We start from the raw sequence: 18326 nt of genomic DNA on the forward strand, positions 1-18326 counted from the left end.
ATGTCGTTTGTGCTTCAGAAACGCTCCTGAAGCGTGGTATCGCAAGATGGGGCACGCAGGGGGGAAGCATAAAGTTTGCTGTCAAGGTTAATCCTAGCGCTTTAAACGGGAGCCGGCAGGTTCATTTTTCAGCTGCATATATGACAGAAATGCTACACTTATGCAGACAAAAAAACTACGGCCCGAGTTTTCGCTCTATCCAAGGAATAGTTAGAGAGGATGAGATATAATAAAGGGGATTATACTGTAAGTACTTGGGTCCAAGTGATCGGCAGCTTGGCCTTGGCATCGGTGAGCCGATACCCTGCCAGCTTGATAACGAAATTGAAGCCTGTGCCCACCAATAAGTAGAAAGAAAAAAAACGCCCAAATTTTCTCTCTTGGCAGTGTCTATTGTCGCCTTAAAATGCATACAGAGAGCCCAAGTATGGAGCCGCAGAGTTGTAAATGAGACAGATTACGCGTTGCCATTCACTACTACATATGGGAAAAAGCCACGATAGAAAGCCATCAAGACGTGCAGGGATCCTGAGTCAAGGATTTCATTTGCTATAGCAGGCTTTAGCGCGACAACTCTAATGAGATAACTGAGACATATATGCACCGCCTCTCCGAATTGACCACGCAATTGACCAAGTGCCGTCGTAGTATTGGCTCTTGAGGTGCTTTTACCGTTTCCGGGAGACGTTTGTCAGCAGCCCCCTGCTGAACGGAGAATATCGCACGTTCGATCTTGCGCTCGCCACGTGCCAAGATAAATTAGTGACGATTATAATAAATTCACAAGGCGTATTCAGACTCCTAGAATGCCTAAGAATCTCTTCCTAAAAGGGTGGATGGCAGAGATATGCAGATCTAATACCGCTTCACAGGGCGGCTGTAATTTCGGCACATAGATCTGCATAGGTTAGGTTTGTTAATTTTCCTTCTACAGATTTCTTATCAATAAGCGATGTGCTCAGCCTCTCGAGAATTGCGCAACGCTGAAAAGGGGAACTTTGGATGTGACAAATATCTTATCGCCGCTCTGGGCTCGTATATACGACAACGCAAACATTTAATAGCCAGCTGGGAAACAACTATAAAACCTTAGATTCAGCTCTATACACATTTAGCTTCCACTCTTTAGCGATGTTACTTGCTATAAATAGAAGATTTCATCGTACAGTTGAGCTACCCATGGATCTTTAGTGCTCCTTCAGCCAAGACCGATGATCGACAACTAGGCGTTTCAAGTACTCATTTCATATCTACTTCTCGCCCTCAACTTCTCTCCATACGCCCTGAAAATCCACGGAATCGGCGCCATGGCCAACGTTATAAACCCCAAAATACTTGTGGCCCACCCTGCCCCAAGACGCTCATACATTTGCAGCGCAAACAATGGAAACGCAGCAGAGAGCAAATAGCGGCTGAACATCATGGCTCCAGAGGCCGACGCTCCATACAACGGACCATAAGCGTCCAGCATAAAGAGGTTGGCACCTGCATAAACAAGTAGAGAAGATAGCATAACAAGTCCTTGGAAAATAATAGGCACAATCCAGTGGACGTGGAAATGCACCGTCCAGCCAACAATAAACAGACAAATAGGCAACATGATACTCCCTATCAGAGCAGACACGAGTCGATTCTCCGATGGCGGCGCCTCATCATCATCATGGCTAAGCTGCCACTCCGTCAGACGTTTTTGATAAGATTGAAGATCAATCAGAATTAGGGGCACCGCTGCAAGCGCTGTGCCGCACATGAGTCCCAAATACGACAGCGGTTCGCTCTCCACGGACCACCCATAGTAGGTCCGAAATATCCAAGGCACAGACACAACAAATGTGTACAGTAAACCAAACAGGAACCCGTTATACACACTGACCAGAGTAACAATCGGCTCAGTAAACAGCATGTGTAGGGGTCTTTGGATCAGGGTCGTGAAGAAGTATCTAAACGCTCGTCCAGGTGAAGTTCTCTGCGACGCGGAGTCTCGTAGACCCAATCTCGTAGCCCGTCGTTTTAGAATAACCTTTTTGTACGTCTCGCGAGTGAAGCATACAGGGATATAAAACGCCACCGTGATAAATATAGATATCCACTGCGTCCACTGCCATGGCTTGACAAGGAGGACAAACCCTCCTATCAACGGGCCTAGGGCCGCTCCAAAAGACGGCACGGCATAGTATCCTCCTAGACTAACACCTCGGTACCGCGGCGGCGTGAAATCGAGCAGCGTTGCTGTCGCATTGTTGATCAGGGGTGAGGCAAACACACCAGCAAAGAACCGGCAAGTCGTCAGTCCGCCTATCGACTTGCTAAAGCCAGATCCGAGTAAAAATAGTACGAATACCGGAGTAGACAGCAGAAACACAGACTTTCGACCATATGTCTCCGACAGTGGTGCGCCAACCATGGGCCCAAAGGCAAGGCCAAGATTGTACAACGAAAGGGGCAGGACAGCCACAATACGGCTGCAGTGGAAGTAAGAGGCGACGGTGTCCTGGGCGGGCGCATACATTGATCCAGCTATGGTGCCAATCATGGCAAGCATGGTTATGGCAACGGTACTGAATAACCGCAAAGAGGCGGAGAAGTTGCGAGGGTTGTCTGGATCATCAGGGCCGGTCCAGTCGTAGGCTGCATTGATAGTCGGAGGGAGGACAATGTTCGGCTCTTCATATCGACCATGTTCTTGATCATGGCCCTGTTTCTCATTTTGGTGATATTGATCTGCTGCTGCCGGTGAAGCATCAGTAGTCACTCGAGATATCACCATCTCGCTTTGTGGAGACTGTAGTGGTAACGTCGAATTTCCCATATTGTCCGTAACTCTGTATCCAGCTATTAATCCACTGCACACATTTGGAAATCTCTCATGTATATCCTCATAGCAGTCCCCTCTTCAACATGCAGGGCGGTTAAAAAGCACTATTTCTCTTCAAATGAGCTCAAGCGGGCTTTTCGCACACCAGTCCCATAGCAAAAAGCCTGTTCGAAGCTACGCTTCATGGTTAGTGAGAGGAGCAAAATGGCAGTAAAAGTTTTCGGAAAGGAAAATAAGCGCCTTTTAAAGCAAAAATGAAAACGGCGAGATCTGCATTTTCTCGCGTTACCAACTAACAATGCGAACAGGGTTCCTCCCACGCCGATAATTCATCGGGTTCAACTACCGAAATGCCGGCGTCATTATCGTCAGTACCCGCATCCGGGTTCGGCGCCCTAAAATTACCCCGGACTACTTGCTAGTCCACCAACACTTGGTTTAGCCGCGAAGCTTTAGTACATGTAATCAAGATGACTCAAAAGCAAAATAGACAAGACTTGTACTTATGAAAACAGTGAGAAGTTAAGGATATTCGTTATATTAGGTGTATATATATATATAAATTGGTATACGTTATTTTGGTATCATATCCGTCCTTCCATCAACAGAGAAAAAGAAATATTTAGGCATCCTCGTCGGCAGCCTTGCCAACACCGGGTTGGTTCTGGCCGATATACTCGGACTTCTTGAGCATGTTCCACTTGTCTTCCTCGGAGTCGAGGTGACGGAAGCAGAACCAGAAAGCAACACCACCAACGAAGGCAATGCAGGCAACGGTAGTGTAGTTCCAGACCAACAGGGGGTCATCAGACAGAGGAGTGAAAGCCTCGCCAAGGGCAGCGGAGACGGCACTCATGAACAGGTTGACACTCATGACCAGAGACTTCATGTTCTCAGGGGCCTTGGAGTAGGCATACTCGTAAGAAGTAACGTTGGCGAAAATTTCGGCAATACCGATCAGGATGTAGGGCAAGCACTGGGCCCAGACGTTGATGGGTGCGGGAGGGCAGGCAACTTCCTCACCATTGATAATGGTGGTTCCGTTGGCGCGGTTACCGCAAGGGCTCTTCTTGTAGATGTAGTACTGCATGACGGCAGAGGCAACCATGGAAAGGGCAGCAATCAGGAAACCAGTGGCCATACGCTTGATAGGGGTGAAGGCAATGCCAAGCTTGCGGAGACCAGGGTAGAGGAGGTGATCGATGAGAGGAATCATGATGACGATCGAGATAGGGTTAAGGTTCTGAATAATGTCGTTGGGAACACCATGTCGCTCCAGAGTACCAGCTTGGATGGTCAGGTTACCAGTCATCTGGTTGTAGGAAAGGAAGAAGATGGGGAGGAAGAGGAAGACCTTGCAGGCCATCAGACCACGGCGGACCTCATCAACCCAGGCGTCATCGTAAGTCATCCACTTGGGGCGCTCGCTAATGGCAATGCGCGAGGGACGAGCAAGATCCCAGTTGATCTTCCAGCCCTTGGACTGCTTGCGAGCATACCAGAACATCTGCAAGAACTTCTGAAGCAGAGAACCAGTAGGAGGAGTGAGCTTGTAGTTCTTCTTCTGGCTCCACAGGACAAAGGGTGCAAGAAGGAACATGCCGGTAGGGATGAGGAAAGCAAGCCAGAAACCGACGTATTTCTCAACGTAGACCATGCTGATCTGACCAGCAAGAGATCCAATGTTGATAGCGAGGTAGAAGTAGAGGAAGATACGGGTGTTGGTCACGGCAGGGTCAACGATGACACGCTCGCCAGAGTCAAGGACCTTGACGCGCATGCGTCTGTCTTCATTCTGATCGGCAAGTAAAGGAGAGACGTTGGCCTTGAAAAAGCCAGTGCCAGTGCAGAGAGTGATGAGGCCGATGATGAAAGCGGCAAAAGCACTGTCCTTCTTGACAATCACAGCAGGAGCGGCGGCGGCGACGAGGATAACGTGGGCAATGGTAGAGATGCCAATGGCAACGTGAAGAGTCCAGAAACGTCCCATACGGGCATCAGCAACCCAAGCACTGTTTTCATAGCATTAGTATTGAAGCTATTCAGAACGAGTTGTACACAAAGCGATGACTTACCCCATGAGAGGCATGATGTAGGCCCAGAACTGGTTGAACAAGCTGATACCCATGGCAGCCTTGGGACCCATTCCCAGAGCACCAGGAAGGCCATTAGCAGAGGGAGCAGCACCAGTGGTAGAACCGGGAGGAAGAGGTCGGTTCACGAAGTTGGTGTACAGGATGGAAGATCCATAGTAGGAGAAACGCTCGCAAAGCTCAACAAAGGCAATGGTGTACATGGCCCACTTGATGCTTCCAGAGACACGGCGCAAGGTGCGCAGCTCCTCCTCGGTAGGTGTGTCATCGAATACTTCATCGTCGTTGCTGGCAATATCGACGTCGATGTTGTGCTTCTCGTCAAAAGCAGTCTCCTTCTCGTCAAGGCCAGCCGCCCGACGGTCGGCCTCGGCAATGACGTCGACCTCAAGGCCGGCAGCGTTGCTCATGGTGAATGTAGGTTGAGGGAAAGCCTGGCGAGCTTCTGAATGGCGCAGGTTGTCAACCCAGGAAGATGGAGTGGACAGAATAGACGGGCTTCACAGCACGAGGAAAAAGGAAGAGGGATCCTCGTCAGGCCGTCCTCGTCGACTTATATAGACAATCTGAGACAATGCTGTAGAGTCTTGACAAGACGGCTGCGGTACCCCCAACTTGACCCATGTATCCGCTACCATGTGCTGACCCGGTCTCGTTTCTCCTCACCCTCTCTGCGTATCTGGCTTGTGGAGGCGAAACGAGTCGACACCAAGATATCAACTCGGGCCAAGACTAACAACCGCCGGAGGGCGATACTCGTTCCAGCAAGGTCTGTGGCAACTAAACAAAAGATCCCGGACCAGTGCCGGGGCCATCCAAGCAAGAGATGATCCAAGTGGAGGTGATGGGAAGGAGTTGGATGTGCGCCAGCCAGAGCGAAGCGGGGAGGACGCATGGCGAATTGCCCGGATTGATGCTTGCACCACACCAACTTGCACACTACTGGCAAGCCCAGCCGCTAATCGAGAGTTGGCTTGCTGGATGCGAGGAAACACTGACCGCTTGCGTCCAGGGCCCCTTGTGCTGTGTTTTCAAACCACCTCGCTGCGATTACCAAGTGCTAGGTACCTATGGCTCCCTTGCTTGGAATCGTGCATGCTTGTCTGCCTGTACCTCATTGCAACGTTGGTTGGCATCCTGTGATGACGACCAAGCTTTGTCTTCGGCCATTTATTCAGTCATCTACATGTATTTAGACTCACGCGCATCCTCATCCTCGGCAGTCGCAATCACATCGTCTCTCGCCAGGAACCTGGATCATAGGATCAAACACTCGGCCAGTCTTGAGCCTCCCGCACCTGTGTCTCATTGCGAGGCTCTCTCCTGCCCCTAAACAATCCGGCGACTTGGCACGCCAGTATAGCTGCCTAGCTAGAGGCTATTGGCGAGAAGGCACACGACAGAGCCATGTGATGGCGGCGGGGCGGCGACGAGATAGCTCAGCTTGGCATCTTTAGCGATGACACAAACACGAATAATCGCTATCTATTAGCCGTTGTCTCTCTCTGGCGTCGCCGAGATCGAGCATTGTCTTGCAGCTAGGGTTTCCCCTAAAATAGAAGTCTCACAGGCACCTGCATGCGGCTTTCCACGATTGTGGCTGCGCCTGAGGACCTTTTTTTAAACAACAAAAATTCTCCCGTAACCTCAACCTTAAGCTTGTTATGCTTTTTTTTCGGCCGAGCCCGTCGAAGACGCAATCCCACTCAAAATTTGCCGTTACTGAACAATAAGCCGCCCTAGGCTGGTCCTGGTATGGTGAGCGAACGGCTCTCGACTCACACACAGACCTAGACTTGGGCGCCACCAGTACAAAAGTCCCTTGACCACCATCTTGGCCAATGGCATCGCGCCCATCTCCTGTTTAAGCTCGCGGCTTTGCAGGGTCGACATGCGAGCGAGCTCCACAGATACGGGTGGGACCCTCCGTTTCGCTTCTAATTCAAGTCTAAAGTAAAGCTCAAATATCAAGGTTACTTTTAGGTGCTGCGCCGTAGCGCATTCCACATGGAGCTGGCCGTTATTACGAGTAGTGTCACAGAGTATCCTTCGTACTGATATCAACATTCCAGACCGTCCAGATGCGATTAGCGCTGAGCGATGTTGCCCTGGACGCCGAGAGCCGCCGAAGCACGCAATCGGCGGTTGCGGCGACGACGGCGAAGAGTCATTCGACTGGATTCACAGCCTCAGGAGAGAGAAGCTGAAAAATCGAACGAACAGAAGCTTATAGCGGCAGTGAGTGGAAGCGCCATTTAGCAGTCTTCTTTTGTTCCTGAGCGCCTCCATTTGCCGCTGGACCAGCCCAAGAGCGGGTGGCGTGATGCGGCGTCCAGCCCGATGAGGGAACCATGCTGCTAATCCCCGAAGCCTGCAGCGCTCGTTGGAGAGCCAAGGCGTTGCCAGCCGCATGGCGGCAGTCTAAAGCTGCAAGATGGGAAGCCATGTCCATGTGGCTTGTGCAAAAGTCCTCTGCCAAGAAACGTCCATGGTCCCCGATACAAACCACGCTACGCATCGCGATCGAGCCATGTACAGCATATATTCACAGCTTCCAAGATGATGGGATGATGGGCGGTTGCCTCTCCCACCTCTGAAATCAGATGGATGCAACCCTGGGGGCTCCCCGAGGCCCACAGCACCCAGTCATGGCAACCTTCGGCTGCACATGTTTATCTTGGTTGTAATACGGGGTCTTGTGGGTCGCTTGCCACTGGCGTTGCTCAATCATTCAAAACTCTCGTAATAGCATCACTTGTCTGAACGTTGAGATGGAGATGAAAAGCAATCTCTTAGTCAAGATATTGGGGAATATCTGGGGAGAACACCAGAGTCCTGAGTTTGACGGCGGCACGAACCACGAAATCTTGATTACCCCATACGGGGTAGACGAAAGCATTGCTAAAAGTATCGTTGTGGTCGGTGAGCCCCAATAGCTTCAACTCACAATTAAGCCATACTATTGCCGCCACAAGGTCATTTTGCCTTTTGCCAAAAACTAATTCCGCAGTCAAGTCGTAGAGAAGACGGCCAGAGACGGCTAACCAAGGCTGTTGGACCTGGGGTTCGAAGGATTCTCTACGGGATTAGATCGAGGAGAAAGATCCCGTTTTGGGCACTTTCAAGCACACCATCTCGACCTGAAAGCCCATCTCTCTTGATTATAGGCTGATACCCTCAGCTGCTTCAGTCCAGTGGGCGCATTATGGCAATACAATTTCATCAATGCAAAATCTCGGACATTGTAGGACACGTCTTGCTTTTCGGCGTCACCTAACACTTATTAATTTACTGCAGTATACGGAGTGCTCCATTCTTGGTACTTTGCATGTAAGAGTAATATCAGCCTGTCGACGCCTTTCCAAACGAAGCCAAAGGGAAACCCACGCGCGTGCCAAGCCGTACTAGCACCGCTGCTTTGGGCCAAGTCGCTCGGCCATTTCTCATCATGTAAAAACGCCACGAGTTAGAAGACTTCGACAACACTTCTAGGCATATCCGGGCTGCGCCAGGCGGGTGGGGATGGCGCACTCTGGCCGTTAATAATGGGGCGGCTAGCATTGGGTCAAAAGCGACGTTGTTCTCAGTTTGAATACCCGATAATATAGCAAAGGCTTTTAGCTGTCCAGGTGGCGGTTTGCCGAACTTTCAAACCTGCTATGGGTGGCTTATGAGTGGCCGCTTCTCCAAATCTAGCCATAACCAGGGAGGTGGCCGACGACACCACCACGTTTTTAGAGTTGAAAGCTAAATGAAAATCCATTCCATCACCAAGAAAATTCTGCTCAAGGCTGGAGCCGAGTTGGCAGAGATTCTGCCTACCAACGCCCATCATAAGCCTTTGAAATCATTCCTTTCCATCGCGAACAACTGCGCTTTTCCCACTTCGTTGTCATCTCCGTTAGCAATACGCTCGTCTCCACAGTCAAGCTCTTGGCATTTGGAGGTGAGCGTTAGTCAAATGTGATAGATGCATGGCACCACACTTTGGTAGCATTAGCGCCAACTGGTACCTTAGCATGAGACATATAAACTCCGTTCAATTTGATGTTGAAAGTAAATTGTTATGCGCGATGCAACGATACTGAGACATGTGTATAATGAGGACGGAGTAGCTGAAAAGCTTACAAAGCCATATACATCATTAGTTTGTCGCTAACAAGGGCACCAGTTGGCGATGGTCTTCAAAGTTGATTTGGCTTCTTTCTGTAGGAGTGAGATGGATGATACCCCTGAGTCAGGCAGTCAGACCAATGCAGCAATACCAGCTTGTAGATTGTCTTGTTCGATCTCGAGCGCAAATGCGGGACGCTTGGACTGGGCGGGATCTCGCCGACAGCAAGAACTTTATACGATATCAATATTGTTGGAAAAGGCGTTTGGGGAAGCCTTTGAGAACGAAAGTTTTTTAGGTATACTAATCTCAAGTTATGGCGGTGTACCCTATCCCCTATTCTAGCGTTTATTTCACTTAATCGACATCTCAGTTCTACGGAATACTGTGATATAATGCAAACGGTATAATAGTTGATCTCTATGCTGGAAGCTAATCAGAGCATTTGTTGCCATCTGAAGGATCGAGTGCGTAAAGATGGCCCCAGTATTCCAAGTCACTCAGTTCTTCTTCAGAGAGCTGTACTCCGGCAAAGTCTTCTCTCCTTGGTATGCGAAACTGAGAGTGGATGGCACCCACATCGTCCCAGTGAAACCAACCTGCATGCTCCCAGTCGACAATGCCCACAATTTGATCATTCTGGACAATTATATTCGAAGGTTGTAAATCGTTGTGCATGAAGCTTAGCTGTGTCGCTCCTTTGTCTGAGCGATTCCCAAAGAGGATCTCATACTCGGAGGACGAGATACCTCGATTCGAAATAGGATTCGGATCTGATACGATATAAGTTGGTTCCAGCACTGTCGAGGGAGGCTTCACGGTGCTCAGTTGGTGTAATATCTTTCGTGTTTGCTTTTTGAAGGAAGATTTCTGTCTGGGAGAGAGATATGGACATACTACATTTAGTCCGACTCCAGGAATTCTTTGCTGAATAATGACATCCTTTCCTTTAAGCTATAATACTTTTAGTATATTATATGTTGCCAGCTTTCGAAATGAGCTTACCTTTCCACTGAAAAGGATCCGAGGTACTGGTATAGTATTGGGAACCAGTTGTATTGCTGCAACCTCATTTTTGTCGGCGATAGAATAGTCTCGAGATGACTCCGATCCAACATCTCCTGATCCTAAGTGACATGACTTGACGATAATTCTTCCGAGAGCGAACACATCTCGGCCTCCAAATGGATTCTGATACACGTAACACGTCGAATCGCACTTTCCGAGGACTTCTGTCCAGTATTGTAGAGCTTCTTGCGTGTTTGAGTTGCAGTACTTCTCTAGTGGTTTAAAGTCCTGTGGACTGGGATTGTAGCGCCCGTAAAGGGGGAAGTCGTAGTACAGGTCTGTTGGCGGGATTTTACCGGCTTCAGTCACGTAGGGGTCCATGGCTACTTGTTGAATCAATGTTCTTTTCTGCGAGATGGACGATTTGGCAAACGACAGAGTCTACTCCGCTAAAAATTATTGGCAGGCGAGATTGTTGTCTCAAGCTAACAACATGACTGCTTCTTTCCATATCTACCTATACCAATATTTATCATGGCAAGTCTTAACATGCTTGTTGAGATACCAGATGCTAGGTAAATACCTATGTACGGCACATATTTCGCTAGGTTTCTGGTTGACTATCGACACTCCTTGATTGGCTAATATCTGATTGCCCGTTGGTTGCAGACTTATGCCCTTTTCGCAACCAACTTGGAGGCTTCATCACATAAATTCAAACCAACAAGCAGCTGTCAAACATCTTGAAAGAATACATGCATGTTGGTGTTTTGGTGTTTTCTGCTTCCCAGCGCTGATCACTGCAGGGACCTTGTAAGGTTATACTAGCGATTTGCTATTAGTGAGTCCCGCTTGAGGTGCAATCCCTGTAAGTCACTAAGCATAGTCGGAAAAGGCACTAGGGAGTTTGACTACTAATATGGAAACCGGCATAGTCCCACACGCCTTTTTCCGTTATCTTCGGCGGAGTTTAACACGAAAAGCCGAAACATCTCCCTGTGGGTGTATCCCAACACACAATGGACTTTGCTTTCCTATGTATTACCGTTTTCAGTCGAATATTGAACTGTGGATTTTCGTGAAATTACCTCCACTATTTATTACAATCAGTCAACAGGTTGCCTAGAATAGCTAGATTTTATGAAGAAAGACTCACAGTCCAAGGTTTCGAGAGAATACGGTATTTGAACTGATGATGACGATCTTTGCGAATGCCAGCTGCCGCGATATCCCCCTCATCGCCTAATCAGTTCTTGTAGAGCCTTCCCCAGTCATCGGTGGGGGGACAGGCAAGAATCGGGCCTTTGCGCCTGTGATCATGGACATGTAGTACGATGGTTGCCCAATTCGCAATGGTGCTACCACCTCTACATCGAATCGCTCGAATAGGGCTGATACAACTTTGTGCACCACCATCTCGGCCAAGTTCTTGCCTGGACAAGTCCTTGGGCCTCCACCCCAGTTGAGACTGTATCGCTCCATAGGGCGCACGTCAAGAGAGTCGCCACCGATCCATCGGTCCGGGTTGTAGGCCTCCGGGTTTGGGCCTATCACAATGTTGGCATTTCGATGCAACGCCGCTGGGTTACACCCGACTGTCGTGCCTCCTGGGATGAAGATCCCATGGATATGCAGACCGTTATCAGGGACTCGACGAGAAAGTGACATGCTCAAGGCTGGATGAAGACGCATGGCCTCTCTTGAAGCTGCACGCGTATACTGCAACTGAACTGCGCCCGCATATGATAACGGATCCTTAGCGTTCCGAATTTCTTCCGTTACTTTCTTTTGAACGTCGTCGTGTGTTCCGATCATTGTGAAAATGGCTGTCAAAGTCGATGCCATCGTGTCATGGCCCGCGCCAAAATTGGTCATTCCCATTTTCCTAAGATAGACTTCCGTGAATTCAGGTTTCTCCTTGTGGAGTTGAATTAGGTCTGCCATTAGATCTATCCGGCGATCTTTATGAGCCTTTGGGTTCAAGGCAGTTTTAATCCTTCGGGATATACGCTTCCCCACGTCCTAAATTCCCAGTGAGTCGAAACTTTCTCCAACAACAAGCAAATAATTATACTGACAGGAAAGAATGCTCTAAAGTTAGGTGGAGCAGGGAACTTCAAGTTCCAGACATCTCGAAATACCCATTCGAATAAATTTGTACCCATTGTCAATTTAGTCAGGGTCGGAAACAGGCCCATGACACTCTTTCTCCTCCAAGCAAGATAACTGTGGCCGCTTGATCCCCAGTCAGTTCCAGCTTTGAGCAATCCCGGAGACCAAGATAAAACAGAAGCTCCAAGGCACTCAACCGCAATGATGTGCATCCACTCTTTCAGGTCTAATTCGGCACCCTCAAAGGCCTCTAATCGCGTGATCACTTGCTTGATAACATCGTCGACTGCTGCTTCAAATTTGATGACATTGGATGTTTGGTAGACTCGCCCAATCAACCGTCTTTGGAGGCGATATCGCTTCATGTCCCTCTCGGAGAGTAGATCTAAGCTATCAGCAAAATGGGGACGCAAGAAGCAGTCAATTTTTGGTAGGATTAGGCTGGTTGCCACTACGGATGGCATAGTCAGTAAGCAGCAATCATCATGCTCAACACGCCAACATACAGTAGAAATCACTCTTTTCAAATCCTTTGGTGCTGCCTTTGAGAAAAGTTAGCCTTTATATGTCAAAGTATTCCGCGTAAGACCTAAACGTACTGTAGATCTTGTCAAAGGCCTCCATGCTGTTGAACCAAAGTTCATCGGGGCCAACTCGCACTACTTCGCCATACTTCTTGTGCAACGTGCATGCCAGTTCGAACGTGCCACCATTTCGAGCATGATATGCATGCCATATATTAGACACGGCTGCAATCTTTGGGCCTGGGACTCGTGCTAGTGGATGGAGAAATAGCCTATAAAAGACAATCGATGTGATGCTCAATAGAAGCAAACAAATACCATAGCCTAGAACGCAAGCGGCATTCCATATTAACCCGGATCCCATTTCCATTCAAAAAACATCTAGCTGGCCGCTAGTAGAACCTGAAAACAAGGTGGTATTAATCGAAGCTATTCATGGCTTCATCTTTCTTTGGGTCGCCGTGCAGCGTAATAATTTTGAGCAGTCTATACAAGTAAAATTGTGGATAATCAAATCGTTATAACGAGAGTTATTCGATAATCGAATTTGCTCAATCACTTCAGGGTAAGTTATTTCCAAGCACAGATAATTCACGTAATTACAATTAAGTATGATGTGCCGGAAAGTTGGTGATAGATGCAGAAACAATGATTTCATATTAATTGGTAGCATTTAGATCCGATTACGTTCTCTGCAAATGTATTATATCCCCAAAAAGAAAGGAGGAAGGTTTGAGCATGGACTGGTGATGTAAATGGAACTAAATACTAAGAAATAGTATGCTAGCTATACACGTACATAAAGCCATTATTCCAAGTACGCGTAAAATTAAGAAGTGTAAACGTTCCTGAATCATTGCTCTAGCGGCATATTCTAAACTTAGAAGTGAACGTTTCCGGGCGATCAGTTTGTTCTAGATCCCTGAGCTGCAAAGTTTCAATGAGACTAAGATGGTACTTCGTATTCTATATATTTGAATTGTATTATAAAAGTCTAAGATAATCGCTATGTGATACGCTGTATCAATCTTGCACATGCTTTTAGAATATGAGAAATAAGTATCTCAACAGTCGTGTTCTAAATGATCTATCATCATTCCATCTCGTTTCATCATGGAGCAGTTTCATCCTTCTTCTTCTGTTTGCGCTCCTCTTTTGCCTTCTTTTCAGCCCGCCATTTAATGCCTCTTGCCATGATGAGAAACAATGGCACGGCACAGACTATGTAGATGAGACCAATCATCGTGAAGGACCAGCCGACGCCAATGGCATTCATCAGAGGAACGATTGCCGCACTGGCTCCTGCTCCAACTAAGCATCGAGTGAAATTGTTCGCAGCAGTTGCAGTACCAGCCTTTCCAGGGTGGATGTCCACAAGCAAGGTATTGGACGTGTTGTTGAAGCCAATCATGCCCATGCCCATCAAACAACTAACGATGCAGGGAACTGAAACGTGAACTACTCGCTCCATTGCCCAGCCCCAGCCAATTAGTGAAAGACCGCTGACGCCAAGCAGTGGAAGTCCAATCTCCAGTCGCACACGCTCAATGGGAAAATTGGAAAGATCTTGTTGGCGGCTGCGGTCGAGAGGGATGCCCAATTTCTGGCAGTGTCGTTTATAGTTCCAGTTGATTCCAGGACCGACAATCATGGCGGCAAGGACTGAGCCAAATGCCAATGGCAAGTACATCAGTCCTACTTTGATTTCATCATATCCATATGATTTTGCAAATAGAGTGGGCATCGCAGTGGCAATGCAGTAAAAACCGGCAAAAATGAGACTGCTGGTGCCAAGGAGGAGCCCAGTCTCCTTCTCCAGTAGCATGAGCAGAGATCCCAGGATATTAGGTGCCTTAAACTTGAACGCATTTTTGGCCGCAGGGGCTTTGCGATCCTTGTTCCGGCGTGATGTTAAGATCTGCCAACCTGATCTGTAAAGGGGCGGTGGATAGATTGAACCATCTCCGACAATGTGACGGCAGGTCTCGGGCAGAAACATGGCAAGAAGGAAAAGAGTCACTCCCGCGAATATAGTCAGGAACCAGAAGATGGATCTCCATCCGAGTGTCTGAGAGAGGGCACCTCCAATGATGGGACCAAGTGCTGGAGCGAGAACTATAGGCACGACAGTGTAGCCGACATATTGACCTCGCTCGGCGGACGTGATGACATCCGCCACGACGGCCATGCACAGTGCCACAGTGGTACTTGAACCAGCAGATTGGAGACATCTAAGACCAAGAATAGCACCGTAGCTGGGAGCAAGAGCAAGGCCAATGTTGGCGCCAATGTATATTACGAAGCAAATAATGTATGCCGGCCGTCTTCCACCACTGTCCGCCAGAGAGCCAATGAACATGGGAGTAATGCCCTGAAAGATCATGTAAGTCGTAATGGTAAGATTGATTTTGGTGCTCGAGACATGAAGTTCATCCGATAATTGTGTTAATGCCGGCAAGTAGATCTGAGCTGATATTGGGGAGAAAAATGCTGTGGAAGCGGCTCCAAGAGCCAACATTCGTTTCTGCCATGTTGTGAATACCGAGTACGGAGGCGGTACTGGCTCTTCAACCGGTACGGGCTGTTTTTCCGCATCAGCGAGTTCGAGTGACAGCCGATTCTTCTCCGAATCTGAACCGCTTTTTGTGTCTTCTGCTGAAGAACCCATGATGTTTATGAGGATGCTGACGATCTCATCGTCTAAGAATTTTTGAGAATTAGAAGATAAAATGCTTGGCTTTTATAAAAGAATATCCGGCCGGGAATAAGAACAAGGATAGAAAATTCAAGCTCCTACTCCACGCAGGGCAACATTATCGGTCAGTGGTCGGCAACCATGAGCCGTGAAGATCTCGCCGGGCTCGGTGCCGAAATCGGCAAATCAGGTAGGGCGCCCGAAATAGGCAATATATCACGGCGTAACGCTTTTCTTGGCCATTCTGCGGTCAACAGCGTGAATGGGAGTTTTTTATATGCTGGAGAGGGTTTCTTATCTGGCGATTATACACCTGCGATGCTGATCTAGTAGGATGCAAGCTGCGCTATGGACCAATTACAGTTGGTGTTTTGAGGTTTAACGTCCTATTTTAATCGTACTTGCTATGCTTACTAGCCTCTTAGCTCCATGATCTGCTCTATACTTGATGAAACAGGCATTATAACCCGTGGCATTGAAGCTGTTTTACACAATATTTATTAATTTATTCACATACTTTTGTCAAGCTAAAGCCCTTATTTTCTTTCTCTCGTACTGACTCCATCGACTCCACTGTCACGATCTTGATTTTAAGCGTTGCGGTACATTGCTGCGGTACCTGTTGCGCCACGGCGTGGAAAAACCCCACACTCCGTGGCATAGCAGCCATGTGGCCACTCAGAGGACACCTTGATGAGTGAGTAGCTCCAGTTTGCCAGCTCTCTCTTGCATAGGGGTGATAAGAATTGAGCTCTGGCTTTATAAACCTCTGTCGCCGTCAAGATGGTGAGTAGGGAAAATGAATGTCTGATGTCATGTGTATTTTCCATTTAGCTAAACAGATGCGCTAGAACGTCGCATACAACACAGTGCTACGGCAGAGCAAGGCCATCCGCAGTGACCTCTCCAATATCCAGTCCAAGAATCCACCCACGCCCGCCGAGATTGGAAGCGTGTCTGTCTCCTTGACGTCGTTCGCAAAGTCGCTCGAGGACTACCACAACCTTGCGCGCCAGGAACTCGTCCCGAAGAAACAAGAGGAGGCGTATGAGCGTGTCAAGAAGTTCCGCGAGGAGCTCTCTCAGTTCCGCGGCGATCTCGATGGCCTGAAGAAGGCGAGAGAGGAAGCGCAGCACAACCACAACCGATCGGAGCTGCTGGGAAGAAGACCGTACAATGCAACACCAGAAAACCCATATGCCAATGCTCCCGCAACGGCGACACATTCTACTTTCCAGCCTCGGCATCACAGCTCAAACAGCACCTCGATGACGACTGGCGCCGGCGATGAGGCCCGCGAAGCGCATGCTTTCCGGGAACAAAATTTCTTCAGCAATACGAATCATGCCTTGGACGATTTCATCGCCAGAGGACAGGCTGTGCTAGGGGACTTGGGCCAACAACGAGAAACGCTGAAGAACACGCAGAAGCGGCTGTACGGCGTGGCCAATACCCTGGGCATCAGCGGTGATACAATTCGCATGGTCGAGCGCCGTGCCCGAGAAGACAAGTGGATATTTATCGCGGGAGTGATTGTATTTTTCTTTTTTTGCTGGCTGGTTCTGCACTATTTACGGTAAATGGGGAAGCAGCACGCGGGAGAGGCGCCCTGGCGTTGGGTATGGATATCAAAAAATTGGCCATTCATAATTTCTTTCAAAGCTATCAAGAGATGATAAAACATTTCCTCTTCCTTCCAAATATACGATACTCTAGCCGTCTTCCTCACCATCGAGATTGCTAAGCGCTATCGTGAAGAGGACGTCTTTGGTCGTTTGAATCTCGACAATCTTCGTTTCTGGGAGAACGTGGTTGCTAGTGCTGAGCTGGCCGCCCATCTGCGTTTCCCAATCAGTCACATCCCACTCCAGACCTTTGGTTGTGATGTGGCTTGGCTCCTTGAGCGGAATGATTCCGACGTGCTTGCCAAACACCTCTTCCTCTCCGTCCTCTTTGACTTGGATGCGATGCGTGCCGGACTTGAGGAGGAACGTCAAGCTGGATCCTGAGAGAAGATAAATGCGACCATCCGCATACGCAGGATCGGCTTGGAAGAGGTAAAGGTGGTGGAGTTGACTAAGACCTTGATCGATCCGCCCACCGATGCCGCCTAGGGCGATAATATCGGTCCCGGCAGGTTGCGTTTTGCGGATCCAAGTGATGGCTTTGCCAAAGTCGGTTGAATATTGGTCGGCATCCTTGATGACTTGAGCAGGGGTGTGCTGTGAGGTGTAGAAGTCGCGAACCGATGGTCTCAATGAATCAAGATCACCGATGATGACTTGTAGGTTTGACTACAAATTTATTAGATGCTGTATGTATCATGATAGTCCCCCAATAGTTTCAAGTGAGAAAGAGAGGAAGGAAAGAAAATGATAGAGATGATGGTTTCATGACATGATATTGTGACACTTACAAATTTGCCTTGAAATGATGAGAGCTCGTGAAGACGATTAGCGCCTCCGTCAGCCGCTATGCGGAGAGAAGCTATGTCAAGGGTTAGTTTCTGGTTCCTAGCTCGCAACTTTGTTTGGAGGGGCAGCAAATCTCATATGGCGGGCGTACAATTTCTCCAGAGCTTGCGCAGGTTGCTGCCATTCTTCAAAGGCTGATTGAGCACCAAGAGGGCAAAATTCTGGCTGCTCTGGTCCTGCAGAAACCTATTAGGCTGCCACTCGAACACCGAGTCCATGGTGAAGTGCCGTCAGCTGTGATGCGCGAGTAAGTAATGAAGGAAGATTGGGCGAGGGAGAAGAAGAGAAGAAGAAGGGCGCGTGTCTCTCAAAAGAGTCGCATCACTTTTTTGACGAGGGGCGCTATTTATGAGGAGTGAGAGCCAAAGCTGAAAAAAGTCTCAGCTCTTTTTCTCGTCGATTTCACTGTAAAAGAAGAGCAGAGCTCGGTCGTGCGACCTGGAATTTCAGCTCGTAAAGGAGCTTGTGATATGACGGATGGCCTGTGACCT

At 48.6% G+C, this 18326-nt stretch overlaps 7 protein-coding genes across 7 annotated transcripts; 1 reads left to right on the forward strand and 6 right to left on the reverse strand.

Annotated features, from left to right (window-relative positions):
• Positions 1-1069: 1069 nt before the first annotated feature.
• On the reverse strand, positions 1070-2988 carry GGI43DRAFT_396800 (major facilitator superfamily domain-containing protein). Its single transcript, XM_083205022.1, has one exon. The coding sequence runs from the start codon at positions 2807-2809 to the stop codon at positions 1232-1234; it is 1578 nt and encodes a 525-aa protein (XP_083064346.1). The 5' UTR covers positions 2810-2988; the 3' UTR covers positions 1070-1231.
• Positions 2989-3123: 135 nt separating this feature from the next.
• Positions 3124-5526, reverse strand: GGI43DRAFT_254787 (POT family-domain-containing protein). The gene is made up of 2 exons (XM_083200880.1): positions 4891-5526; positions 3124-4827 (listed from the first exon to the last, which is right to left on the reverse strand). Exons 1-2 carry the CDS (start codon positions 5316-5318, stop codon positions 3438-3440), a joined length of 1818 nt encoding a protein of 605 aa, XP_083064347.1. The 5' UTR covers positions 5319-5526; the 3' UTR covers positions 3124-3437.
• Positions 5527-9410: 3884 nt separating this feature from the next.
• Positions 9411-10466, reverse strand: GGI43DRAFT_254779 (kinase-like domain-containing protein). The gene is made up of 2 exons (XM_083200879.1): positions 10028-10466; positions 9411-9976 (listed from the first exon to the last, which is right to left on the reverse strand). The coding sequence occupies exons 1-2, from the start codon at positions 10409-10411 to the stop codon at positions 9455-9457; spliced, it is 906 nt and encodes a 301-aa protein (XP_083064348.1). The 5' UTR covers positions 10412-10466; the 3' UTR covers positions 9411-9454.
• Positions 10467-11272: 806 nt separating this feature from the next.
• On the reverse strand, positions 11273-13030 carry GGI43DRAFT_420928 (cytochrome P450; the record flags this gene model as incomplete). Its single annotated transcript, XM_083207876.1, has 4 exons — positions 11273-12052; positions 12109-12593; positions 12649-12684; positions 12742-13030. 4 exons carry the CDS (start codon positions 13028-13030, stop codon positions 11273-11275), a joined length of 1590 nt encoding a protein of 529 aa, XP_083064349.1.
• A 591-nt stretch (positions 13031-13621) lies between these two features.
• Positions 13622-16037, reverse strand: GGI43DRAFT_396808 (major facilitator superfamily domain-containing protein). The gene has a single exon (XM_083205023.1). The coding sequence runs from the start codon at positions 15332-15334 to the stop codon at positions 13778-13780; it is 1557 nt and encodes a 518-aa protein (XP_083064350.1). The 5' UTR covers positions 15335-16037; the 3' UTR covers positions 13622-13777.
• On the forward strand, positions 15503-16941 carry GGI43DRAFT_380693 (acyl-coenzyme A:6-aminopenicillanic acid acyl-transferase-domain-containing protein; the record flags this gene model as incomplete). Its single annotated transcript, XM_083203018.1, has 2 exons — positions 15503-15619; positions 16213-16941. The coding sequence occupies 2 exons, from the start codon at positions 15503-15505 to the stop codon at positions 16939-16941; spliced, it is 846 nt and encodes a 281-aa protein (XP_083064351.1).
• GGI43DRAFT_254924 (thiamine diphosphokinase) lies at positions 16841-18298 on the reverse strand. The gene is made up of 3 exons (XM_083200884.1): positions 17927-18298; positions 17778-17848; positions 16841-17655 (listed from the first exon to the last, which is right to left on the reverse strand). The coding sequence occupies exons 1-3, from the start codon at positions 18051-18053 to the stop codon at positions 17074-17076; spliced, it is 780 nt and encodes a 259-aa protein (XP_083064352.1). The 5' UTR covers positions 18054-18298; the 3' UTR covers positions 16841-17073.
• Between the last annotated feature and the right edge of the window lie 28 nt (positions 18299-18326).

The sequence above is a fragment of the Trichoderma evansii genome (genome assembly GCF_050947405.1).
Source record: "Trichoderma evansii strain SZMC 28006 chromosome Unknown GGI43scaffold_3, whole genome shotgun sequence".
Taxonomy (NCBI): domain Eukaryota; kingdom Fungi; phylum Ascomycota; class Sordariomycetes; order Hypocreales; family Hypocreaceae; genus Trichoderma; species Trichoderma evansii.